The 22,774-nt window shown below is 42.6% G+C and overlaps 2 protein-coding genes across 11 annotated transcripts in view; both read right to left on the bottom strand.

Moving 5' to 3' along the window:
* Window positions 1–343: 343 nt before the first annotated feature.
* LOC101161763 (ras-associated and pleckstrin homology domains-containing protein 1) overlaps window positions 344–22,774 on the bottom strand; it is a 48,549-nt gene continuing 26,118 nt past the window's right edge. For both annotated transcript variants that reach the window (XM_078939076.1, XM_078939075.1), the window contains 5 exons: window positions 5,458–5,568; window positions 5,260–5,358; window positions 4,052–4,172; window positions 3,666–3,793; window positions 344–3,567 (listed from right to left, as the gene is read on the bottom strand). In XM_078939076.1, coding sequence (XP_078795202.1) covers window positions 1,273–3,567; window positions 3,666–3,793; window positions 4,052–4,172; window positions 5,260–5,358; window positions 5,458–5,568 — 2,754 coding nt within the window. In that variant the 3' untranslated portion in view covers window positions 344–1,272. The remainder of the gene's footprint in view (window positions 3,568–3,665; window positions 3,794–4,051; window positions 4,173–5,259; window positions 5,359–5,457; window positions 5,569–22,774) is intronic.
* LOC144988594 (uncharacterized) lies at window positions 7,937–16,576 on the bottom strand. Of its 9 annotated transcripts, none has more exons than XR_013652519.1 (8): window positions 16,434–16,575; window positions 15,028–15,133; window positions 14,718–14,801; window positions 14,327–14,446; window positions 12,689–12,807; window positions 12,481–12,548; window positions 9,631–9,700; window positions 7,937–8,957 (listed from the first exon to the last, which is right to left on the bottom strand). XR_013652519.1 is itself a non-coding variant. In XM_078939082.1 (8 exons), the coding sequence occupies exons 1-7, from the start codon at window positions 16,442–16,444 to the stop codon at window positions 9,669–9,671; spliced, it is 522 nt and encodes a 173-aa protein (XP_078795208.1). In that variant the 5' UTR covers window positions 16,445–16,576; the 3' UTR covers window positions 7,937–8,957; window positions 9,631–9,668. The 9 variants fall into 9 exon arrangements, 5 of the variants coding, with proteins under 5 accessions (XP_078795208.1, XP_078795207.1, XP_078795210.1 ...); XM_078939082.1 differs by having other exon boundaries at window positions 14,327–14,428; window positions 16,434–16,576; XR_013652517.1 differs by lacking the exon at window positions 12,689–12,807 and having other exon boundaries at window positions 14,327–14,428; window positions 16,434–16,576.

The raw sequence follows: 22,774 nt of genomic DNA, 5'->3' as shown, positions 1-22,774 counted from the left end.
CAAACCCCTGACTCCAACTGGGGGGGCGATATGATCTGTTGAAATCCAATCGGATGCTCGGATCAGCACACTTGACTGTGGGGGAGTAGAGATCCTGCAGGGTCATACAGGTGATAGATCTGTTCAATCCAATGCAGCCCACACTGGCTCGGTTTGGTACCAATTGTCATGCCCCCACCCTGTCCCAGACTGAAAGAGGGGTTCCCCTGAAGTCTCATTCCCAACAAAACCTCAAACTCTACGAATCCTGCATAAATTATGCAAACATGAATGAGTATTTCGCAATAAGAAAACACGCTTTTCAGATAAACTCAACCGTCTGTACAAAAAAGACAAAATCCGATTCTTTCAGTATTAAATAATTTTATATTTAAACAAACAAAAGTTAAAATTTCCAATGCTGCCCCCCCCCCCCCCCCCCGTATTCATTTCTATACAAAGCATTGTTCCTTCCTCCCTCCATGTTCTCCCGCATTCGTCCTTCATGTCTGTGTGCAGAGTACCTGTTCTCCTGCAGTCAAGAGTTTCTCCTGCTGTCGTCATTGTTTCAATGCAAAGCTGCAGTGAAGTGAAAATGTATTGATGTGTGTATGTATGCATTCATACATGGCATGCATGCATGTATGTATATATATATATATGCATGCATGCATGCATATATATATGTATGCATGTATGTATATATGTATATATATGTGTGTGTGTATATATATATGTATATATACATGCATGCATGCATACATATATATATATATATATGTATGCATATATGTATGTGTGTATGTATGCATACAGGCATGTATGTATGTATGCATGTATATATATATATATATATATATATATATATATATATATATATATATATATATATATATATATATATATATATATATATATACACACACACACACACACATATATATATACATATATATATATATATATATGTATATATATATGTATATATATATATACATATATATATACATATATATGTCTGCATGTATGTATGTATGTATGTATATATATATATATATATATATATATATATATATGTACGTATGTATACATGTATGTATGCATACATGCATGTATGTATGCATGTAAATCTTTTTTGAGGGAGTAACACGGCTAACATTAACAGTCTGCCTGGATTAAGGATACACAGTTTACTACTTGCTTTGGATCAGGATGGTTATCTGAGGATGAGGAACCACGACAAAATGAAGGAACCCTATTGGGCGAGCTCGCTCACGCCACTGCCCTCAGTCTCTACCACTCACTGGTCAGTTTGGTGCTTTGGTCCCGTTTGGGAGGGGCAGGGGGCGGGCCTCGCCTCAGTGTTGCATAGCCTGAGATGTTGGCATGTTTTGTGGAGTGGGAGCGCGGCTGGTGGCGGGACAGAGTGTGGCAGTGTCCTCGGACCCCCTGCTGCTGATGCAGGAGCTCAGGGGGAGGAGGCGGGAGCAGCGCCATGTCGTCCATGGTGCCCATAGGCTCCATCTTGGAGGAGGAGATCAGGTGGGAGGAGGTCAGTGAGCCATGGCGAGACACCGACTTCCTCTTCAGAGTGCGGTTCAGGTCTTCTAGGAAGTGAGGTTTAAAAGCAAGAGACCCCGACCCCCCAGATTTTGGCGAGGTTGGGGGCACTGGGGATGAGGAGGAGTAGGAAGACAGTGAGGGGGGCGGAGTCTGAGACATATTTGGAGGGGCAAGAGGCATTGAGGTGGAGAGGTCTTTATGAGCTGTGTTGCTGGCACGCCGATTTATTGTGGGCGGGGGAACCGAGCCCCTTTTCAGTGAGCTTTGTTTCCATGACGATGAGGAAGAAATCACGCTCGCAGAGGGCGGGGTCTGCTGCGCCTGAGGTTGCGGGTTCACCACAGCCACCTTTGGAGGGTGGTGGAACTCTGATGGATGGGGTGGAGGAGGGAAGAGCTCAGAATCGGAGGGAGGAGGGGGGAAGTAGTCGGGGGAGGAGTCCACGCGTACGAGCTGCGAGGGTGGAGGCGGGAGAGGAGGAGCGGAGAAGTCGGTAGGCTGGTGCTGTTGGCCCGTCTGAAGCCCCTGAAGCGCCAGAGGCAGGTTGGATAAGTTGAGCTTCCCGGGTTTGGGGAGCGGAGCGGCGAGGGAGTCTTTGGAGGGGGAGCACGTGGCTGAGGAAGAACTCGACGGAGTCCCTGAGGGTGGGGCTTGGCCAAACATGTTGACCAGACTCTCCACCTTCTTGGGTCTCTCCTCTGGAGCGTCCCGGATGGAGGAGGCTCTCTGTGGTGCCGGAGGAGGCCCCCGCTTGGTGGAGCCCATGGAGGAGGTGGACGGGGACTTCTTGATGGGGGAACCTGTCTTAAAGGAGGCGGGAGGAGGGAGCTCCGTCAGTGAGCTGTCGGGAGGCGGCGGCGGAAACTCAGGGGACTGTGGAGCCACGACACCCCCAGGCTGCCACTTTGGCTTGGCCTTCACTGCTGGGGGGCTCTGAGGGGTGGAGCTGCTGGGGGCAGACACTGAGGAGTTTTGTGGAAACTGGTTGACAATTTGTTTCACCAAAGAGGAGGTGGCAGCTGCGATGGAGATGGGGAGGGGGCACGAAGGGGGAGAGACGGCCAGGTTTTTGGAGGAGAGGCTGTGCTGCTTGGGCAGAGTGGGAGGGGGCTGATTTGGGGAGTGTCCTGTGGAGAAACTCTGCTGCTTCCTGACCGGCCCGTGGCCCATCGGGGTGGGAGACACGGGGGAGAGGGCAATGGGAAGGGAGGAGGGCCCAGAAGGTTTGGGAAACGCACACGTGAAGGTTTTAGGAGGAGCGGGGGGAGGCGCACTGGGGGAGCTGGGCGGTAGAACTGGCAGAGACGTGGGGGGGGAGAGTCCTGCCGGTGGGGGTGCTGGGGGGGTGGATTGGTCGGCTTCTGCAGAGCTGAAGTCGTACACCATGTTGGGAAACTTCTGAGCCAGAAACTGCTGCAGACCAGAATTGGAGAGCTGGGGGCAGCAGTCAGGGGGCAGCTCCGCCGGGGGGGGAGGCGGCAGCCTGTTGGCTTCAAGGCTTTCTGGTGGAGGTGGGAGGTAGAACAAGTGGGGTCCCTCCTCCTCCTCCTCCTCCACCTCCATGGGGGGTGCTGGAAGGACAGCAGAGGGGCTCGGTGGACCAAACTTGAGGGCGGCCATGGCCGAGCCAGGAGCCGGCATGGTGGGTGGAGGGGGAGGTGGAGGAGGAGGAGAGGGAGATGAGGTGCAATAACCAGCGGGCAGAGTGTTGTAGTTCAGTTTGGCGGGCTGCAAGGGGGCCGGCGCCGAGGCGGCAAAGCCCCCGGACGCCATCGTGGACTGAGTCTGGGTCTGCAGGCGAGCCAATGTGCTGTACTTCACATAGGTGGGGGGCGGTGGGTCTGCTGTGGGGGGCGGGGGCAGAGGAGGTGAGGGGTGGCAGGAGGAGGAGTCCTCAGACTGCAGGAGACTTTCAGGGTGGCTGCCTTGTGGAGGCGGAGTCGGAGGCTGAGAGAAGGAGGTGGGCGGGGGGAACGGAGTGGGCATCTGCACAGGGATTGGTCGGCTGATGCTGTCAATCTTCATCTGCAGGTACAGGTGGAAAGGATGAAACAAACAGGAAGGGGGGGGGAGAACAGTCATCAAATGAAGAGTTAACTGAACATGCGTGTTTGCCGTCACACCTCTCCCTGTGTTCCTCTCCTCCAGGCGTCGGAGAACACGGAGCTGACCACACTCTGGCTGCGGGTGTGTCCGGATGAGATCATCTCCGACACGCCGCTGTCTGATTGGCTGGAGTTGGACTGAGACTCTGCTCACAAGGGAATCTTTGGTCAGTGCAGAGTTGAGGACATGCAATGGACTTTTTTATCAGAGATCTGAGAGAGCTCAACCTGCTGTAACTCCAACGAAAACCCAAACAGAAAAAGCAAGTGGGGAGCTGTTGAAGGCTGTGGATCAGAGGCCGACCAGAGCACTGTGCTGTTTGAACCTAATGTTAAATGTGTGAATGTTTGAACTCGTGTGGAGCATGTTGAGCCCTTTCTGCTCTCCTCACAGATGAACCCACCGGGAAGGCTGGAGGAGCTGGATCCTGATTTCATGGAGGAAGAGGAGAGAGAGGTCCAATCATAGGCTGCCTCTGATTTCCTCGACGCTTCCTGGAAGTTGATGTACAGCTGCTTCCCGTACTGAGGGTCAGACACAAAATCACAGTACTGACATGGACGCCGGCGGGGGGGGGGGGGGGGGAGATCGGCTCAACTCTTGAGTTTAAACAACATTCAGACATTAAGGAGTGCAGATGTGTGTACACAGTCTGTGTGTACTAGGGGTGTAGCCATTAATCAATAAATTGATCTACAGTCTGTCTGAGGCAAGATTGACCAGAACCATCATAAAATAGTTTCAAAACAAAATAAATGTTGGAAGATACCATTTAGGATTGAGACGTGGCACATTTGTTTTACTATAAGATAAAACCAACCAATCACAGAGGACAACACACATGTGATGTCATGAACACGGATCCGTCCATCATTCCAGTCCAATGTGTGGACAGACTGTGAATAAAGTCATGTGACCATCCAGTGTCTAGAATGTTCTAAGAATGTTCCCTTTGGATTCTTTGGATGTGGAAAAACAACAGTGGTGAACTTTAGGAAACTAACATGTGAATGGATTTGACATTCATTCTAGTTTACTTGTTGGTTTGGACACAGATGTCATTAACTTGATGATCTGGAAGAAATCCAAGAATCTGGAAAACTGTTCAGTAGCAGGAATGTCTGTCTGAGTCTCACTGCTGGAAGTTTGGATGAAGATGATCTGGATCCGCTTTAGGTCAGAGGATCTGGATCCACTTTAGTTCAGAGGATCTGGATCCTGGATCTGGATTTAGTTCAGTCAGGATGAACCAATATTGACTAATAATCGTATCGGCATCACAGATCATGAATGAAGTCATGGTTAAAACGAATCGTTACCCCGCTATGGTGCACTAAAGAATTTTAAAGAGCAAAAGGAAAATATCCAGGGTCTAAAGTATAAATGTGTTAAATGCTCAACATGTTCAGTTTCAGAAGTTGTTCATTGTTTTAATACAGAAAGTCTGAAAGTCTGGATTAAACTCTAAGAAATAAAAATACTGCAGCTTCTTTCAACATACTGACTTATTGACAAATAATAAAACGTGTGAATTTCATTTCATGATAAGATTTATTCCTGTTAAAAATTCAAAGTGAGCAATTGTGCTAAAAAAAAAGTTTGTTTTGTTACCTTTGCGATGCGAATACTGTTGACCCACTGCTGCAGGGTTCTGATGTCATCACAGCACAGGTACTTTATATACTGAGACTTCTTCTGGATCTGAGGGTGCTGCACACGTACCAAGCATGATTGACAAATCATCACACAATCCTATCATTGGTGGCCACCAGGGGGCAGCAGAGTCTCATGGCAGCGATGGGCTCTTACCTTCATCACCATGCAGTAATCTGTAGGAGCCTTGTACTTGCTTTTGTAGTCCTGGCCCAGGTAGACGTTCACGTGATCCAGCTGGAGAAAGCAAGCCAGGTCTCTGGACGTCTGCACAAACACACACCGTCATGTTGGAAACTAACACTTTCTCCCTGCAAAACACTCACAAATTTCCCCCACATTTCCTGTACACGCCCCCCCCCCCCACAACTTTGTATTAAAGAATGAGACGTGACAACACAGCAACTTCAATAACACTAGTTACTTTTCCTTATAAAAAAGAAAAGGATAAAAAAATGTATCCAGCATTAGAATTAAGGGGAAAAAAGTAATATTTGGTTGTCCTTGGATACCGATATTCAACAGCAACCAAACCTACTCAGATGTCAGAACTTACATCTTTATTTCTTCTATACATCTAATATCGGCTGCCTCTTATGATGGACATTTAAAAACTCTTTAAATATTAAAAACAAACATTTTACTAAAGATTGAAGCATCTGGTTACACAAAGTCTTGCCATGTAAATCAAATACTGTCACGGTCAAATGAGAATACTTTATCTTACCCTATAATATATCAGAAAATTGATTACATTAACCAACACTGTAACCTGATGAGTAGTTTTAAAATTTAGAACACTTGTATGGACTGGGACTGGTACAGCATTCCAATTATAAAGTAATATTTAAATGTGATGAAAAGTTATAATATGATCTAACATCCATTTCAAATAAACGCATGTGTAAATGATACCATGTTTCCATTGTGATGCAGTAACAGTAAAGACTAATATCCCTGAACAAGACATGCAGGTGCAATGTTGTCATTTTGCGATGTCTTCAGGCGTACTCGGTTCATCCGGAAGTCACGTGACATCGTTGGTGTACACTCGGTTTTATCTTAAAAAGTCGGACGTCGGTTTCCCAAAAACTATATAAAAGACCAGGTTGTCACACGGACAACCATCAGGTTCGTTTTTGGTTGTCCTCCGTGAAATCTGGTTGTCTCGGACAACAAGATAACTGCTTATTTCGAACGCTGTGTATCGTAGGACATTTTACTTAAAACAAGTGTCTACACAAAAACAAACACGCATTAATTCGAATACATAATACAAAACCTAACAATGAACATTGCTACTCTTATCTGGTACCGGCACAGCACTCCTTCACAAAAGCTCGTAAGCTGAGGTCACAAAATTCCAGGAAGTAGAAATCAAAAATCTGTCAGGTCTAGATTTTGTATATAATTGATAAAGGGTCCACGGATTTCTTCAAATAGGTTTTGTTTGGTTTTATGAACATAGATTATTCTTTCCCAAGGAAGGCAGTACAACATTTGTTTTAGCCACTGGTTTATGCCAGGTCTGTTCATAGTTTTCCTAGCTTGTGTTATTCACCTTTTAGCCGTCAACAAGCTGATATCAGTAAATGTTCTCTCTGTTTTCCTAAAATTATGTTTCAATGGATAAATAACCAACAAGGATTAAAAAAAAGCTTATTTTTTTCTATTGTAATTTTAACCCAAAAATGTGTATTTGGTGACACTCCCACGTTCAATGTTTTAACCCTTGTGCCATCTAGTGGGGTCCAGATGACCCCCTCTCCCAACGTTAGCGTGCCTTGGAGGCGGGAGTGGGGTCATCTGGACCCCACAAGACAGCACAAGTGTTAAACTTCAGGCAACCAAAAATGGACACAGAAAATGAAAGGCAACCAAAGTAAAAGTCTTGTGGGGTCATCTAGACCCCGCAAGACTACACAAGACAGTGCGCTGAACAAGCCAATACCTGTCTTGTGGGGTCTAAATGACCCTACCCCCAACGTTAACGTGGCGTTAACAAGACAGCACGAGGGTTAATGTGCCTTTGAGTCCACATGTTACACAAACATCTGGTGTGTTCTTATTCTATTTATTTAGTTATTTCATCCACACATAGTCACTTCCTACATCCAGTCACTTCCTAAACACAGAGTATGTTTCTGCACAAACAAAGCCCAAATCCTCCACACACCCACACCCACACACACCCACACCCACACACACACCCACACACCCACACACACCCACACCCACACACACACCCACACACACACACACACACACACACACATACCCGTATTTCTTACCCCGTGAGGTCCCATGACTAGGACCCTCCTGGTGGGATCCACCTTTTCTACAAGGTTTTCTGAGATGGTTTTAACTGCTAAAATAATGTAATTTTTTTTCAAGGAGTGTTGTCATTTCAAATACTGAAAACACTAACATGAAAAATAAACCTGAATTTTGGTTTCCCATGGGGACCACCCATACAACAGTAGTTACTCTAACTTTGGTTAACAGCTCTGTAACTAAGGCAATTGGGATTGTAGTACTCATTTCACACTTCCTGACTAATAGTCATTTACCAAACATGCAAGGCATCATTCACTGTCAAAATATGTTTGTTATGAAGGAAACTGCGAACAGCAAATAAGAGACATGGGCAATTTATTTATAGTTACCAATCTATAAAACTAAATATACTGCTGTTGGACAGAACAAGGTTCCCTTTGACCCGTTAAACGTTCTATCACACACTTACTGCAGGGCTGTTGAACTCCAGGTTTGGAGTGTTGACATCCTGCTTGTTTTCCAGATTTTCTTCTTCTACTTCCTGTTGATCTACTGGGCCAGGTGAGCTCAGTCAATCAAAAGCAGGAGTTGGTGGAAAACAAAAATTAGGGCTCCCCCTCGTTTTCCCTTTCCTACTTTTAACTGACTGGAATCACCGGGGCAGCGGATCGGAAGGGGGTAGAGCAAAAAGATCTGGAAAACTAAAACGACATCAGCCCTAAAGGCCTGGAGTTCCACAACGTAAACACAGATTTAACCAGAAAACAAAGACCTGTTGAACTCAAATTAAGTGCTTTATAAAAACAAAGTGACATTTGACCTGTCAAAAAATTACAAAATGAAATCAAGTGCTTCAGGAAAAAAAAGTCACCTTTGACCTATACAATTGTTTCAAATACAAATAAAATGCTTCAGAAATTAAAGGTCACCTTTGACCTATACATATGTTTTAAATACAAATTAAGTGCTTCAGAAATTAAAAGGTCACCTTTGACCGATACACGTGCTTCAAATGAAAATTAAGTGCTTCCGGAAAAAAAGGTCACTAAGATAAATAAGTGCATGTGTCTGAAGCTTAAATTTGGAACTTAGATTTACAAGCACTGGTTTAAATTAAAGAAAACAAAATAAAGTTGAATCACATCTTTCTAACTAACAAAAACTAACGTCTTTTTGAACTATACCGCCTCAGTGCTGTGATTTTGTTCCTAACAAAAAACTTGACTGCCTGCCATGTTCGTCCTTCCAGCTCCCTCTGCGAAGCTTCTATGCAGGAAAGACATTTTTTCCTGGTACCCTCCCACCTTCAATGCAGGTTCCTAAAATTTTTTCCAATGCTCGGCACTCTGCTGAAGACCAGGTCCTTTTTTTTTAAGCTCCTTAGAAAAAGAAAGGAAAAATGTTATAAGTCACCAACGTACAAAACGTGATTAGACCAGATTCAAGGTAATGAGCATTTCTTATTTACAAAAACTAAGGAGATGCTACGATATATATCAAAAGCTCAGGAAAACGTCTGACTACTTGTAACAGTGTTAACTAAATGTCAGATGTTCATTAGAAAAGAAAGCCCACAGAAATAGATTTTCTTATCTTGTGTTGAAAGAAGGAAATAAAGTATCAGAGCCACGTTGCTGGTGTAGTTAGAAATGATTCTGTATTGTGCAAAGTTACCCGTCTCAGCAGTATCGATGCCTTAGTCTCTCTGCTGTGTAGAAACCATGGGCTCCATTTTTGAAAACATTTTAATTAAAAACCCAACAAGAACCACACAACCTCACATTTTCATTGAAAGCTGACATAAGACAATTTCATGAAACTCAAGTCTTTCAATGTTGGCAGTGAGATGTTTCAAAGTCTGATTTAGACAGTTTTGATGACATGTACCTCTTGTGCACAATTATTAGTAACATTTTATCTTTGAACTACATATGCTATAAGCAAGAAATGTAATAATAAATAATACCCCCCTCCCTTAAAAATGGTTGTTAGAAAACATAGTTTGTGCCATTTTTAAGAAACTTTTAAAAGTGTAACATGTAGGAAGCATACCTGTTTGTAAGGGTCGCTTCTTAGACTTTTAGACTTTTTCACTGCCGTGTCCGTTCTTCAGTCTTGAGTCCTGTTCATTGTATGAACAATATGGTTATTTTAAAATGACAATCATACACTTTTTGTCTTCCCTGAATTGAGAAAATGTCAATATTAAAGACCCATGCCCTAATGGCACATACACAACAGCCATGGAAGCACTGTGAAGCAGCTCTTCAAGTCCAGCTTCAACTACAGTCAGGACCACAAATATTTGGACAGAGACACATTCTTTCTAATTTAGTTTCTGTCAATTACCACAGTGAATTTTAAATAAAACAACTCAGATGCCATGGAAGTGCAGACTTTCAGCTTTTATTCCATAGATTGAACAAAAAGATTGCATGAAAATGTGAAAAACGAAAGCATTTTTTAAACACAATCTCTTCCAGGTGAATGCAGCCAAACTGATTGGGCGGCGTTTCATAATACAGATGCACAATGACCTAAAACATACAGCCAAAGCAACTCAGGAGTTTATTAAAGCAAAGAAGTGGAATATTCTTGAATGGCCAAGTCAGTCACCTGATCTTAACCCCATTGAGCAGCATTTCACTTGTTGAAGACTAAACTTCAGACAGAAAGGCCCACAGACAAACAGCAACTGTTTGCCGCTGCAGTAAAGGCCTGGCAGAGCATTCAGAAGGAGAAAACCAGCATCTGCTGATGTCCATGAGTTCAAGACTTCAGGCTGTCATCGCCAACAAAGGCTTTTCTACCAAATATGAGGAATGACCATTTGGTTTGCAGTTATTTCATTTGTCCAATGACTAACGAGCCCATGAAATGATGGGGTGGTGTTTAAAAAAAAAAACTTTAGTTTTTCACATTTTTCTGCAATCTTTTTGTTCAACCCATGGAATAAAAGCTGAAAGTCTGCACTTCAATGGCATCCGAGTTGTTTTATTGAAAATTCACTGTGGTAATGTACAGAAACTAAATTGGAAAAAAATGTGTCTCTGTCCAAATATTTATGGTCCTGACTGTACATTTATTTTCTTTCATAGTAGTAGGTTTAGCTTTCTGTCAGAATTGACAAAGCCTTTTGGATAAGAGGTGAAACGTTTTCTAACTTTAAAAACCAAGTCCAGATGACAGCCCCTAAACCTACTACTATGACAGGGGTGGGCAAACTACGGCCCGCGGGCTGGATACGGCCCGCCTCCATCTTTGGTCCGGCCCGCCGAACACACTTTTTTTTTAATCTGGCCACACGATCAAGATCTGACATTTTATTCCACCTTCTGCAGTCTGTGTTCTACCTGAAAACCTTTAAAATCACTGTCAAATAGAACAGAAGACAGTCTTCTCTTTCCACGTCGCATTTCATCTTTCCCGGTTTAGCTCATTATATCTGAGCGATCATGCTGCCTTTTTTAAACAGTGCGCTCTGTTCTGTGTCCTGATTGGCTGGAGACCTTGTCAATCAATCTCCCCAGTCCGTGCCTCAACTCCTGTACAGAAACGCGCAGCTCTCAGATCTATAGAAATCTTTGATCGTGATCAGATCTTTGTTTTCATTTTAAGATCCTGGACCTAATTTCTATGAAAGTTTAAGAATTTAAACAAGAGAAAATGGTGAAAATGTTCATGTCTGTCTGCGAAAAGTGTATTTAGGCAGTGAGGAGTTTTACTACCATAAATTTAAAACGTCTGTAATCATTCTCCGTGGATTTCACCGATTATTTTTACAACGAAACTCCTGCAATAAAGGAGGGAACTCTGTAGTGGTGAAAAGGTAACACAGATATATGTGTAGTTGCAGCAGAAGACAGATAAATTCGCTTTTTCTGTATTACTGGATGAAAACAGAAAGCGCAGCTGCCCAAACTGTGAGACGCAAGATGAGCTCAAAGTCTCTGAGGAATTATGACGAGAGAGGATCCATCATTTATTGTTTTTGTTTTTAAATGTCAGTATATTTTTCCTGAATTTTTGTCTTTGAAAATCATAGATAGTGTTGTTTGGTCATGGTTTTATTTCATAAATAATGTTATTTATTTTCTTAAAAGGATCATGAATGAATGAAACTTTATTCATACAACACTTTACAACTCCTTGAAGGTACCAAAGGGCTTCACAATAAAATAGAGATCTAAAATGGGAACAAAAGTTTTAAACTAAAAACTCTAGAATATTCTGTTTTAGAATATAATTTTCAATCCAAATGTTTTCATCTACATTCCATGTTAAATCATTTTCACTCCACGCATCTGCTCCTGGTCCGGCCCTTCTATCCAATTTTATAACCCAATGTGGCCCAATGCGACTTAAAATAATTGCCCGACCCTGTACTATGATGTGGAAATGGAATCAACCTGGATAAATGAGAGTCTTCATAGACATGCATTTTTTTTTCTTTTGTCAAAATCGTTAAAAGTGATCTCCTAATTATGATTGTGCAGTTTTTAGCCAAGATCCAAAAGCTGTGTTGCTTTTTTAAGACATTTTTTAAGACCATAGGCAGTGGTTCATTAGAAATACAATACTGGGCTTACTTCCCCTCCCTGTCACAGATAGCCGTTTGTGCGAGCACGAGCTTATAGCCTCACGCTAATATTAGTGGGGCAAAAATAATGACAAGCAATATTGGATCAATCCTGCCAGACAGTTTTGAGCCAGATTTTAGCCATCAGGGCAAGATGGAACTCCCTGTGTGCGACATCACACTACTCTGTTAGGTTTTGTTTTTGTCTTTAAAGCAAAATAGGTTTAGTGATTTTGGCTAAAATAGTCGATTTCACGATTAAAACTCAACTGGGAACGCTTGTATAAAAAGATTAAATTTAGAAGGGGGGGGGGGTGTAATACCACATTCACTGTCTTCACTCCTCGACTCCATTTGATGTTTTGTTGAAGATGTTGAAGTCCCGAAGTCCCTGTAAAAACAGAATAGAACAAGTGTTAAAATGGAGTGCTCATTAACGTAATGAGCAGGGTAGATTGCAGGCCATCAGAAAAATAAACAAAAGCTAAAAACACATTTAAAAAAACTCCGTCAGTAAATAATTATCCTCACAATCTGTCTGCTAGCCGAAAGTCTCTGCAGGCTACTGCTTTTTTAGTTTCTATGCAGCTTGAGGGGACGTCTGACAGATCTTGAACCATGGCATGCTTGGTAAAGTAGTCTTTAGTGAGCTGGAGAAAAGAAACAAGTTTTTCATTTTAAATTGTAATACACTACTTTGTAAATAATATTTTATAAAAGTTAAGAGTTCAGTCTAAAGCAGGGGTGGGCAAACTGCGGCCCGCTGGCTGGATCCGGCCCGCCTCCATGTTTGGTACGGCCCATTGAACAATATCAGAGACCCATGTTTTTTTTTATCTGCCCATTTTAGAAGTGACATTTTCTTCCCCCCTACTGCAGTCTGAGCTCCAACCTGAAACCCTCTAAAAATCTGTCAAATAGAGCAGAAGACAGTCTTCCCTTTCTACGTCACAGTTCATCTTTCCCAGTTTAGCTCATTCTTTTAGATCGATTATGCTGCTTTTTTTAAACACCCTGTTCTGTGTCCTGATTGGCTGAAGACCCTGTCAGTCAATCTCCATGTCTCCTGTACAGAAAGGCAGAGCGCTTTAGATCTACAGAAATTTTTGTTTTCATTCTAAGATCCTGGACCTAATTTCTATGAAGGTTTGAGAATTTAAACAAGAGAAAAGGTGAAAATGTTCATGTCTGTGTGAGAAAAGTGTATTAAGGCAGTGAGAAGTTTAACTACCATAAAAAAACGTCTGTAAGTAACCAAACTCCGTGGATTTCACAGATCACGGTTATTTTCAGAACATAACTCCTGCAAAAAACGAAGAACTCTGTACTGGTGAAAAGGTAACGCAGATATACGATTAGCTGCAGCAGAAGACAGATAAATTTGCTTTTTTCATTATTACTGGATAAGAAAACGACATGCAGGACACAGCTGCTCAGTATTAGAGCAAACTATGAGACGTGTGAGGAGCTGCAGCTTCAAAGTCTCAGCGGGACGAAGACGGGAGAGGATCCACTATTCATTGTTTTTTTCTTTTTAATGTATCAGCATATTGTTTCCTGACTTTTTGTCTTTGAAAATCACAGAGAGTAATTTGGTTATTTTTTATTTCATAAATAGTGTTATTTGTTGTATTAAAAGGATCATGAATTAATAAAACTTTATTATAGGGCTTCACAATAAAATAAAGAAGCTTAAAGTTTTAAAGAAAAAAGACTTATTGTGGCCCTCATAAGAAAAGGTTTGGGGGCTCCGCTTTATCATCCATGTGGTGTTTGAATATGTGTTTTTTTTTTTCATTCTCATGATCATTCAAACACCACATGAATGGAGCATTTCTCTGAGTTTTCACAACATACATCAAGCTGTTAGTGTAATTGGCTCTAAAATGAAAACAAAAGTTTTAACCTAAAAACTCTAAAATGTTGTAAAATATAATTTTGCTTGAAAAGTGCTTTCATCCAGATTCCATATTATTTCATTCTCACTCCTGGCATCTGCTCCTGGTCCGGCTCTTCTATCAAACTTTAGAACCCAATGTGGCCCTCAAGTCAGAAAGTTTGCCCACCCCTGGTCTAAGGCAAAGTTTGATGATAAAGATTCTGAGCCCTATTGATAAAAACATTGACAAAAGTATTTGATATTGGCTGGATTCCATGATAAATACTTACAAATACACTGTCTGTTCTTGTCAGGGGAGGAACCTCTGGCTCATCTGTATCTGACTGTTCTCGTTGGACACAGGCAGTGGTGTTGGTGTCTGGTTCCAATTCCTTCATAGATTATTTTTACTTTTTAAAATTAAAAAGGTACAAATTAAAACTGCACAAGTTTAATCACATGTTGGATTTAATTTTTCACTAAATTAAATATCTACATTTTAAGATATTTAACTGATTTATGAATTAAAACTCTACAAGTTAAATCTTTGCAGTTTTACTTTTAACCACATTTTTATTTTTCCCCCCACCCAAGGAATTTAGCAGGCTATTTATTTCTGGCAAGCAGGAATTTCATAACAGTTAACATAGGGTAAAAAACACCGTTCTTTTTGACACTTACCCAGCTATTGCCAACAGCATCTTCTCTTTCTGGGATGTCTGAAGATCCAACCAAGGAGCTGCAGCTTTCAGTGGATACAGAGGGCTATAAAGGGGACACAAATGACATTACTCGTTTACATCAGTTTAGCAGAAATGTGCTAACCAATGCTTTCACATCTAATAGATATTACATTATTAAAAAGGAGATGATAAATTATTTTGCAATGTGAATTTTTTAAAGAATCTTGTTACAAAGAAGAAATCTACTATAAATAAGTATTTTGATCCCAATAAATAGTATACTGAAAACAGTGGCAAAAAAACTTTACCTGCACAGGTGGATGTTTGGTCTTCAGGCCCTCTGTGTACCTCTTCTGGCACCTTTTCTTTTGCTCCCTAAGCATCTTCACACGCTTTTTAAATCTGAAGGTTCTTCTAAGAATCAAACACAGAAAGGTTGTTTAATTAAACACTCAGATGAAAGACAGACTCAGCTAAAAAAATGTCCTTACTGATAAACTATTATATAAACAAAGTTTACTTTACACAATTATCTTAATGATGACGCAGCAGTGGGTCTGTGCAGATGAGGTTCACAAAATGAACATTAGCTTTGGACCTTCCTGAGTTTTTGATTTAAAGTATTTAGATAAATGCTCAGTACTAAATGTGCTCAATTATTTACTACTGCACCATAAACCAACCAGGAAGCAAAAGTATAAAAACATGTAAGCGGGACTCGAGTTTTAAACAAAAGACATGATCAAAATATTACTAAATGTTGGCACCAGAAATACTTTTTAAAGTCACTTGATTACCGTACAACAGGGCACCATGGTGTCATACATTTTTTGTTTAGCTCTAAAGAACAAGACCACAAAATACTGAAGTGATCCTGGTTTTAAAACAAACAAACAAATTAACCAAAGTAAATCAAATTGGTAAGCATTTTCAAATGAAAAAAAAAAAAACACTACCAAGATGGTTACAGATTTTAAAAAGTTAAATTTAAGACTTTAAGACCTTTTAAAGATCATTTTAAAATATATAAATCATATTTACAAAGACCATGAACATCATGTTTATCTAAGCAAGCATACATACAAGCATTAAATGTAAGAACATGTCAAACTGATGAAGCATTAAATTTCGGTCGGGCCTCCTAAACTTTGATATTTTTCTTATTTTCATCAAGAGGAAAAAAATGAGATCCTCTAACTATTCTAGTTTTACCCTCTCGGGTTAATGCGGGACAGTGAGACTGGGTCACATGACTCAGACGGAGCTCCTGCAGCGGGAGCTTTGATCCCGGTACGAAGAATATCTAAACGATGTAATGATCCCAGACATGCAGACGTGACTACGATGCTTTTGCTGGAGCATCAAAATTATCAACACTTTTGCACAAACGGCAAGCAGCAAGATTGGCGCAGCGCGAAGGGGGGGGGGGGGGGGTTAACTCACAGAATTTAAGACAAATTAATACATTTAAGGCCACACGTCAATAAATTACATTTAAAATGTATTTAGGATCTGTAACAGCCTGACCAAAATCATTTGGAAAGCTAGCTTCCCCACAAGCACATGCTGCGTTAGCTTCAAAGGACCGAGCTAGCTAGCATCGCCATGTGCTCGGCTCTCGAGCATTTCCACCGGAGAAAAGCATGCCTAGACGGACTAAATATGTCTCAAAGTCATTTACTGTCTGTTTTTAAAAAGTTTTGATGAGACTTACCTAGATTCCATGAAAAATCCTTGCCGTTCTGAGACTCCACTGGGTTAGCTGTCTGCACTGCTGCCTGAGCTGAGAGGGAGACGATGCACCTGTGGAGCTGAACGGGTGTGGCTTTGCTCTGCTCACCCTTCTCTCAGTCTTGGTGGGGGAGGGGGATAGTCACGGTGGGAACCCGAAAAGTCAGGAACTGGCAACTATTTACTATATGGGTGCCTCAGCTTTACTACAGCACCTATATTCACTTGTGTAATCATTAAAAAGTTTGTTTTGTTTATAAATAAATGCAGAAATCAAACTTTAATAATCTCACAGGGAAGAATTTATGTGTTATGCCAGCTACTAAGGTGGGGGGTAAAATGAAAGAGTAATTAAGAACCCTAATTTACACAGCAAATCCTACGTAATCGCAAATAGAAAATAGGATATTATTATATTAAATAAGCAGATAAACAAGAGTAATACATCTTTCATTAGAATAAAAGTGTAAAATTCAATTTATTTGATTAGCACAATGTTAAGCCCTGCAACTGTATATAATATATAAGTTGCTTTTACCCAAGCAAATTCATAGTGCTTTTATTTTGGTAACTTAAAATATATAAAGGGCACAGTCAACATTGTTTGATTTCCAAAACAAAATATTCTTCTATAAGAAAGAATAAAAATGGTAAGAATAAAAATGGAATGGATGTTGCTAAACCAATAAGGCCCTAAAAGGCTGATTGAGGAAATAAATGCTGTTTATTTTCAACATTGCTTAATTTAGTTTCTTACTTTTAAACGGTTCAGGAGCCTGAACGGTGCTTCAAAAATAAAGGAAAATAAAAACATAAATTCTTTCCAGAAAACAAAAAAAGTGTGATGATGAGGCATCATGACAGGATGAAGGAGAGTGCTTTAATGTGCCTAAGATGCTTTATTTACGTGACAGTCTGCACTTTGACAGGCTTTGCCAACAGCATTTTGGATGATGCTCCATGCATTTGCTGGTCAGAGGCTCTGCTCCACCCGTTCTTATCCCCAATTTGTGTTTTTATTTGATACTGGCAGCAACATGGCACAGAGTTTCGGTTCGGTATGTATCCATCCATCCATCCATCAATCCATCCATCCATCCATCCTCCTCCTCTTTTCCGGGATCGGGTCACGAGGGCAGGAGTCTAAGCAAAGATAACCAGACAAAGAGCTCACTTCCTCCAGCTTCTCTGGGGGGACCCCGCGGCATTGAGATGTAGTCTCTCCAACGTGTCCTGGGTCTTCCCCGGGGCCTCTGCCCAGTGATTCAGTTCCAGAACACCTCCCCAGGGAGGCGTCCAGGAAGCATTCGGACTACACGCATGAGCTACCTCAACTGGCTTCCTTCAATGTGGAGGAGAAGTGGTTATACTCTTGGTCACCTGCTCTCCGCAGGTGACCAAGCTTCTCACCCCACAGTGTGAACCCACAGAGGAAGCTCATTTCAGCCACTTGTATTCGGGCCCTGGTTCTTTGGGTCATGACCCAGAGCTCATGACCATAAGTGAGTATTGGAATGAAGATCGACCAGTAAATTAAGAGCTTTGCTCTTTGGCTTAGCTCTCTTCAGACTGATACAGCGACCACATAACTACGGACGCTGCTCCGATCTGCCAATCAATCTTACACTCCGATCTTCCCTCACTCTTAAACAAGACCCCAAGATATTTAAACTCCTCCACCTGGGGCAGCGACACTCCACCCACCGAGAGATGGCAAACTACCTTTCTCCGGTCGAGATCTAGGGATTTGGTTTGGCGGTGCTGACCCTCATCCCAGCCGCTTCACACTCGGCCACAAACCACCCCAATGCATGCTGTAGGTCCTGGCTCGATGAAGCCAACAGGACAATATCATGTGCACAGAGCAGAGAGGAAATCCTGTGGTCCCCAAACCACCCAACTGATGATGTGTTGTTGCAATGGTAGGATGGGTTTGGTGCCCATCCTAAGTAAAAATTAAAGCCGCAACCAGCGTTGTATAGCATGGTATAGCAGACGCAATCTGCCTTCCACGCCCAACTCTAAGCACAACCGCCGCTCTTACCGCCCTCCCCAGCCTCACCGCCCTCATCACCCACCTTTGATCAAGGCTAGTCAAAGCTGCATATGCTAATTATGCTAACTATACTAGCTATGCCAATATGGCTAAAAGTGCTAGCATTGCGATCACCATCATCAATTCTCTAAGAAAAACACATTGCTCAAAATGCTAATTATGCTAACTAAGCTAGCTACGCTAATGTGGCAAAAAGTGCAAGCATAGCGATCAGCACCATCACCTCTGTCTGAAAAACACATTGCTCAAAATGTTAATTAGGCTAACAATGCCAGTTATGCTAATGTGGCTAAAAGTGCTAGCATTGAGATCAGCATCATCAACTCTCTCTGAAAAACACATTGCTCAAAATGCTAATAATGCTAACTATGCTAGTTATGCTAATGTGGCTAAAAGTGCTAGCTTAGGGATCAGTATCATCAACTGACTCAGAAAAAGACATTGCTCCATTGGTGAGAGCTATATGTCATCACATGATTCAAAAATTCCACGTTTTTCAAAATGGCGGCTTTTCTGTTGATTTTATCTCCATAGCAACCCTTTAATGATTTGGTTGCCTCGGGAAGACGAACATTTCGACTTCAGTTTCAGACTAATCTTTTTGTGTGTGAAATACACGATTTTCGGCCCATTAATTTGATGTCATCCTCTTCGGGGGGTGACGTTGACTGTGGTCAACGTGGTTCATGTCTCATAAAAACAAGTTGCTTCTCACTGAGATCTTTTCATTGGGGTGGGGTGTAGAGCCACACCATCACAGCTGCGCAAAGAGGCTCGGTGCCAACTAGCGGTCGGAGGCTTAACCCTTATGCTATTCTAAGATGACCCCACCCTTACATTGACCTCTTCTCCCTACCATGACAAAGGTTGATAAAGGTGGAAAGATTTCATGTAATCCATGGACACCAGTGAAGATCACAAATCATTGAAGAAAAAAGGTTCAGAGCACTATGTAGTGGGTCTAGATGACCCAACTCCCAATGTTAAAGTGCCTAGGATAGCACAAGGGTTACATGGAAAACAAGAGTTAAACGCTGCAGGGCGCTCATAAATAATTAAATAATTATCAGCCTGACAGCATTTAAAATCGATACAAATATCGCCGAATCTCCACCAGTCTTACTGCTTTTGGGAAGAAACTGTTCCTCAGTCTTGTGGTCCTGCTCTTGATGCTCTGTCACTACCTGCCTGAGAAGAGCAGGGAGAACAGAGGGTGCAAGGGCTGACTGGGGTCTTTCAGGATGCAGGAGGCTCGTTTCCTGCATCCAGTTTTGTAGATCTCAGTGGTGAACTGCAGGTGAAACCACAGTCCTCTGCACAGTTTTAGCCAGCCGTTGCAGAGATTTTCTCTCTGCCACAGAACAGTTGCCGTGCCACACAGTGATGGAGGAGGTCAGGACACTCTCCACTACGCACATATTGGTGGTCAGGACTGAGATTCTAATCACAGCACGCTTGAGCCTAATAAGGAAATAGAGGCGCTGATGTGCCTTCTTCACCAGGCAGGATGGGTTGGTGCTCCAGGTGAGGTCGTTGGAGATGTGCACACCCAAATACCTGAGGCTAAAAACCACTTCCACCTCAGCCCCACCGATGTAAAGAGGAGGAGGAGGAGCATGACTGTCCTTCCTGAAGTCCACGATCATCTCCTTGGTCTTCTTCACATTGATGCAGAGGTTGTTGTCTCTGCACCAGCCCTCCTAATGCTCCACCTCCTCCCTGTAGTTGGACTCATCGTTGTTGGTGATTCGTCGAAGTATAGATGTGTTATCTACAAACTTCACAATCAGACTGCTGGAGTGACTTGCTGTGAAGTCATGCGTGAGCAAGGTGAACAGGACGGGGCTTAGCACAGAGCCCTGTGGGAGGCCCGTGCTGAGGGTGATCGGGGGGGGGGGGGGGGTCACAGATCTTCACAGACTATGGTCTTTCAGGAAGTCCAAGACCTAGTTGCAAAGAGTGAAGCACAGTCCTATGTGTGCAGTTTATGGATGAGGGTATTTGGGATGATTATGTTGAAGGCTGATGTGAACTCCACAAAGGGCAGGCAAACACACGAGTTCTTATTCTCTAGGTGGGTGAGTGTTGTGTGGACCACTAGTGACATCTTGTGTGAATCGGTTTGACCTGTATGCATATTGGTGCAGGTCCTTGGTAACACCAATGGATTCTGTGATGTGGGTCATGAACAGTTTTTCAAAACATTTTATGACCATCGGAGCTAGGATCACTGGCCAATAGTCCGTCAGACCTGTCACTGAGGATGTTTTGGAGTTTGGGATGATCGTTACGGTCTTCAGGCAGGTAGGGAACACTGCCTGCTTCAGGGGGGTGTTGAAAATGTCTGTTAGCACCTCTGTGAACTGGTGTCTGTCAGGACCCGTCCAGTGATGTTGTCAGGTCCAGAAGCTTTGTGAAGATTGATTCTCTGGATGGTCTTCCTCACTTCTCCACTCTTCAGGGTTGGAGTCCTCAAAGCTCAAAGCAGCGCTACAAAAGGTTGAGTGCGTCTTGTAGAAAGGGGTCTTCGGAACAACTCTGGTGTTGTAGTCTGTGATGCACTTAATGCCCTTCCACATACTACGGGGATTATTGGACGTAAAATGTTGCTGGATCCTCTGAGGGTATGCTTGGCCCTGTTCACCCCAGCGTGCAGATCCCTTCTCACTACTCTGAGTGCTACCTGGTCACCAAACTGGAAAGGAGCATTCCTGTTTTTCAGTAGAGACTACACTTCTGCGTTCAGCCAGGGTTTCTGGTTGGGATAGTACGTTACAGTCATGGTGCAGGTGAAGTTCTCCATGCACTTCCTGATGTACCTGAGGACACCTGATGTATAATCCTCCAGGTGCTCCTCCACCTAGTGCAAAGCTGCCTTCTGAAGACCTGCCAGTCTGTGTCTTGGTTAGCTGGGGCAGTCTCATTGGGCTACACTGTGATGGTCCTCTGTGTTGGTGCCTGGCGTCTGGGGAAAGGGCAGTAAACAGGAACCAGCACGATTGCGATGTGGTCGGAGAAGCCCAAATGAGGATGGGGACAGCTCTGTGTGCATCTTTTTTGTTGATGTGGACACAGTCCAGAGTGTTATTTCCCATGCTGGTGGAACTTGAACAAAGTGTCTGTCAGGTTTACATGGTTTAAGTCTCCTGCAACCACGTAAAATGCCTCCGGGTGCTTATGCTGGAGCGAGCTGATATTGTTGTGGAGCTCTGGCAGTGTGTCGTTAGCATAAGCATTAGCATTATGCTAATGCTAATGCATTAGAAGGGATGGTGTTCTGTACCTACACAAAAAACCCTTTTTGGATGGATATTAACAAAATGCCTTCTGTTAGGGGAAAAAAAACACCTTTGGTGTTTAAGTTACATTCAAATTTTTAACCCAGGCTTTGGTCACTGGTTCAAATGGGCCTGTGGGGGAAAAATCCATCCAAAAACATTTTGAGAATTGCTGTTTTCTTTCAGAATGGGGTAACTGTGTACGTCTTCCTGATTTTTCTTCCAAGGAGTTTGGGAATGAAAAATATCTAGGGGTTTCTGTGCACCCACATTTTTAACATGTTGTACAGGGGTTTGCAAACTGGGAGACGTCTGTTTTGCCACAATCAGACATATATTTTTGAAACTGTGAACCCTGGAACTTCTGTTTTTCAGGTATTTGGAGCTGCCCCCTTGGGCCAATATTGTTTAAAAACAGGAGAAAATTCACATGAGAGCCCCTCATGGGGTGCTTAATAAGTTCACCAAATTTTAGATTGCTTGTTTGCCTGGTTAGATAGTTAGCTTTAGCATCATGCTAGCAACAAACAACAAAGTTATTTTGCATCAGGGGGATGAATGATACAACATAGTCAAAGATGGGCTTTATTGGCCAAAGGGAAGCATTTTTAATCTTGATTTCACACTTGAATTGGAGTAGGCCGAAACAAGGGTACAGGGGGCTACAGGAACAATGCTTTGACCTGGGGGGCTGAAACTTCTTTCATTACATCAGGCTGTTACCCTAATGCACCATCCAGAGTTTGGAGTCTCTTGCGTAAACTGGGCCACCAAGGGAGACGCAAACATTTACAATAAGCTCATCCTAGATTTTCCTGATGAGGTGTTTTCTTTAATTTCTCAGATCTGCTTAGAGTGAGAACTACCAAACTTACCAGTAATGGTTAAAACCTTGTACTTAGCTACTGTACAAAGTGTGATGCTCCTACGATCACATTTCCCCTCACAAGACCCCAAAAGGTGTTGTTTCAGGACTAGGCCTCAAGCCTC

This window comes from Oryzias latipes, chromosome 21 (assembly GCF_053564925.1).
Source record: "Oryzias latipes strain Hd-rR chromosome 21, Olatipes_Hd-rR_3.1".
NCBI classification, from domain to species: domain Eukaryota; kingdom Metazoa; phylum Chordata; class Actinopteri; order Beloniformes; family Adrianichthyidae; genus Oryzias; species Oryzias latipes.
The sequence above is the reverse complement of the archived record's forward strand: the minus strand, read 5'-3'. Positions and strand labels throughout refer to the sequence as shown.

Excerpts from the sequence above, each read along its gene's own strand:
- LOC144988594 (XM_078939081.1), bottom strand. Across the intron at positions 12,808-14,326 it reads CAAGAACAGACAGTGTATTT|CTCACTAAAGACTACTTTAC; the intron begins GTAAGTATTTAT and ends TCTTTTCTCCAG. Across the intron at positions 12,549-12,688 it reads TTTCGGCTAGCAGACAGATT|GGACTTCGGGACTTCAACAT; the intron begins GTGAGGATAATT and ends CTGTTTTTACAG.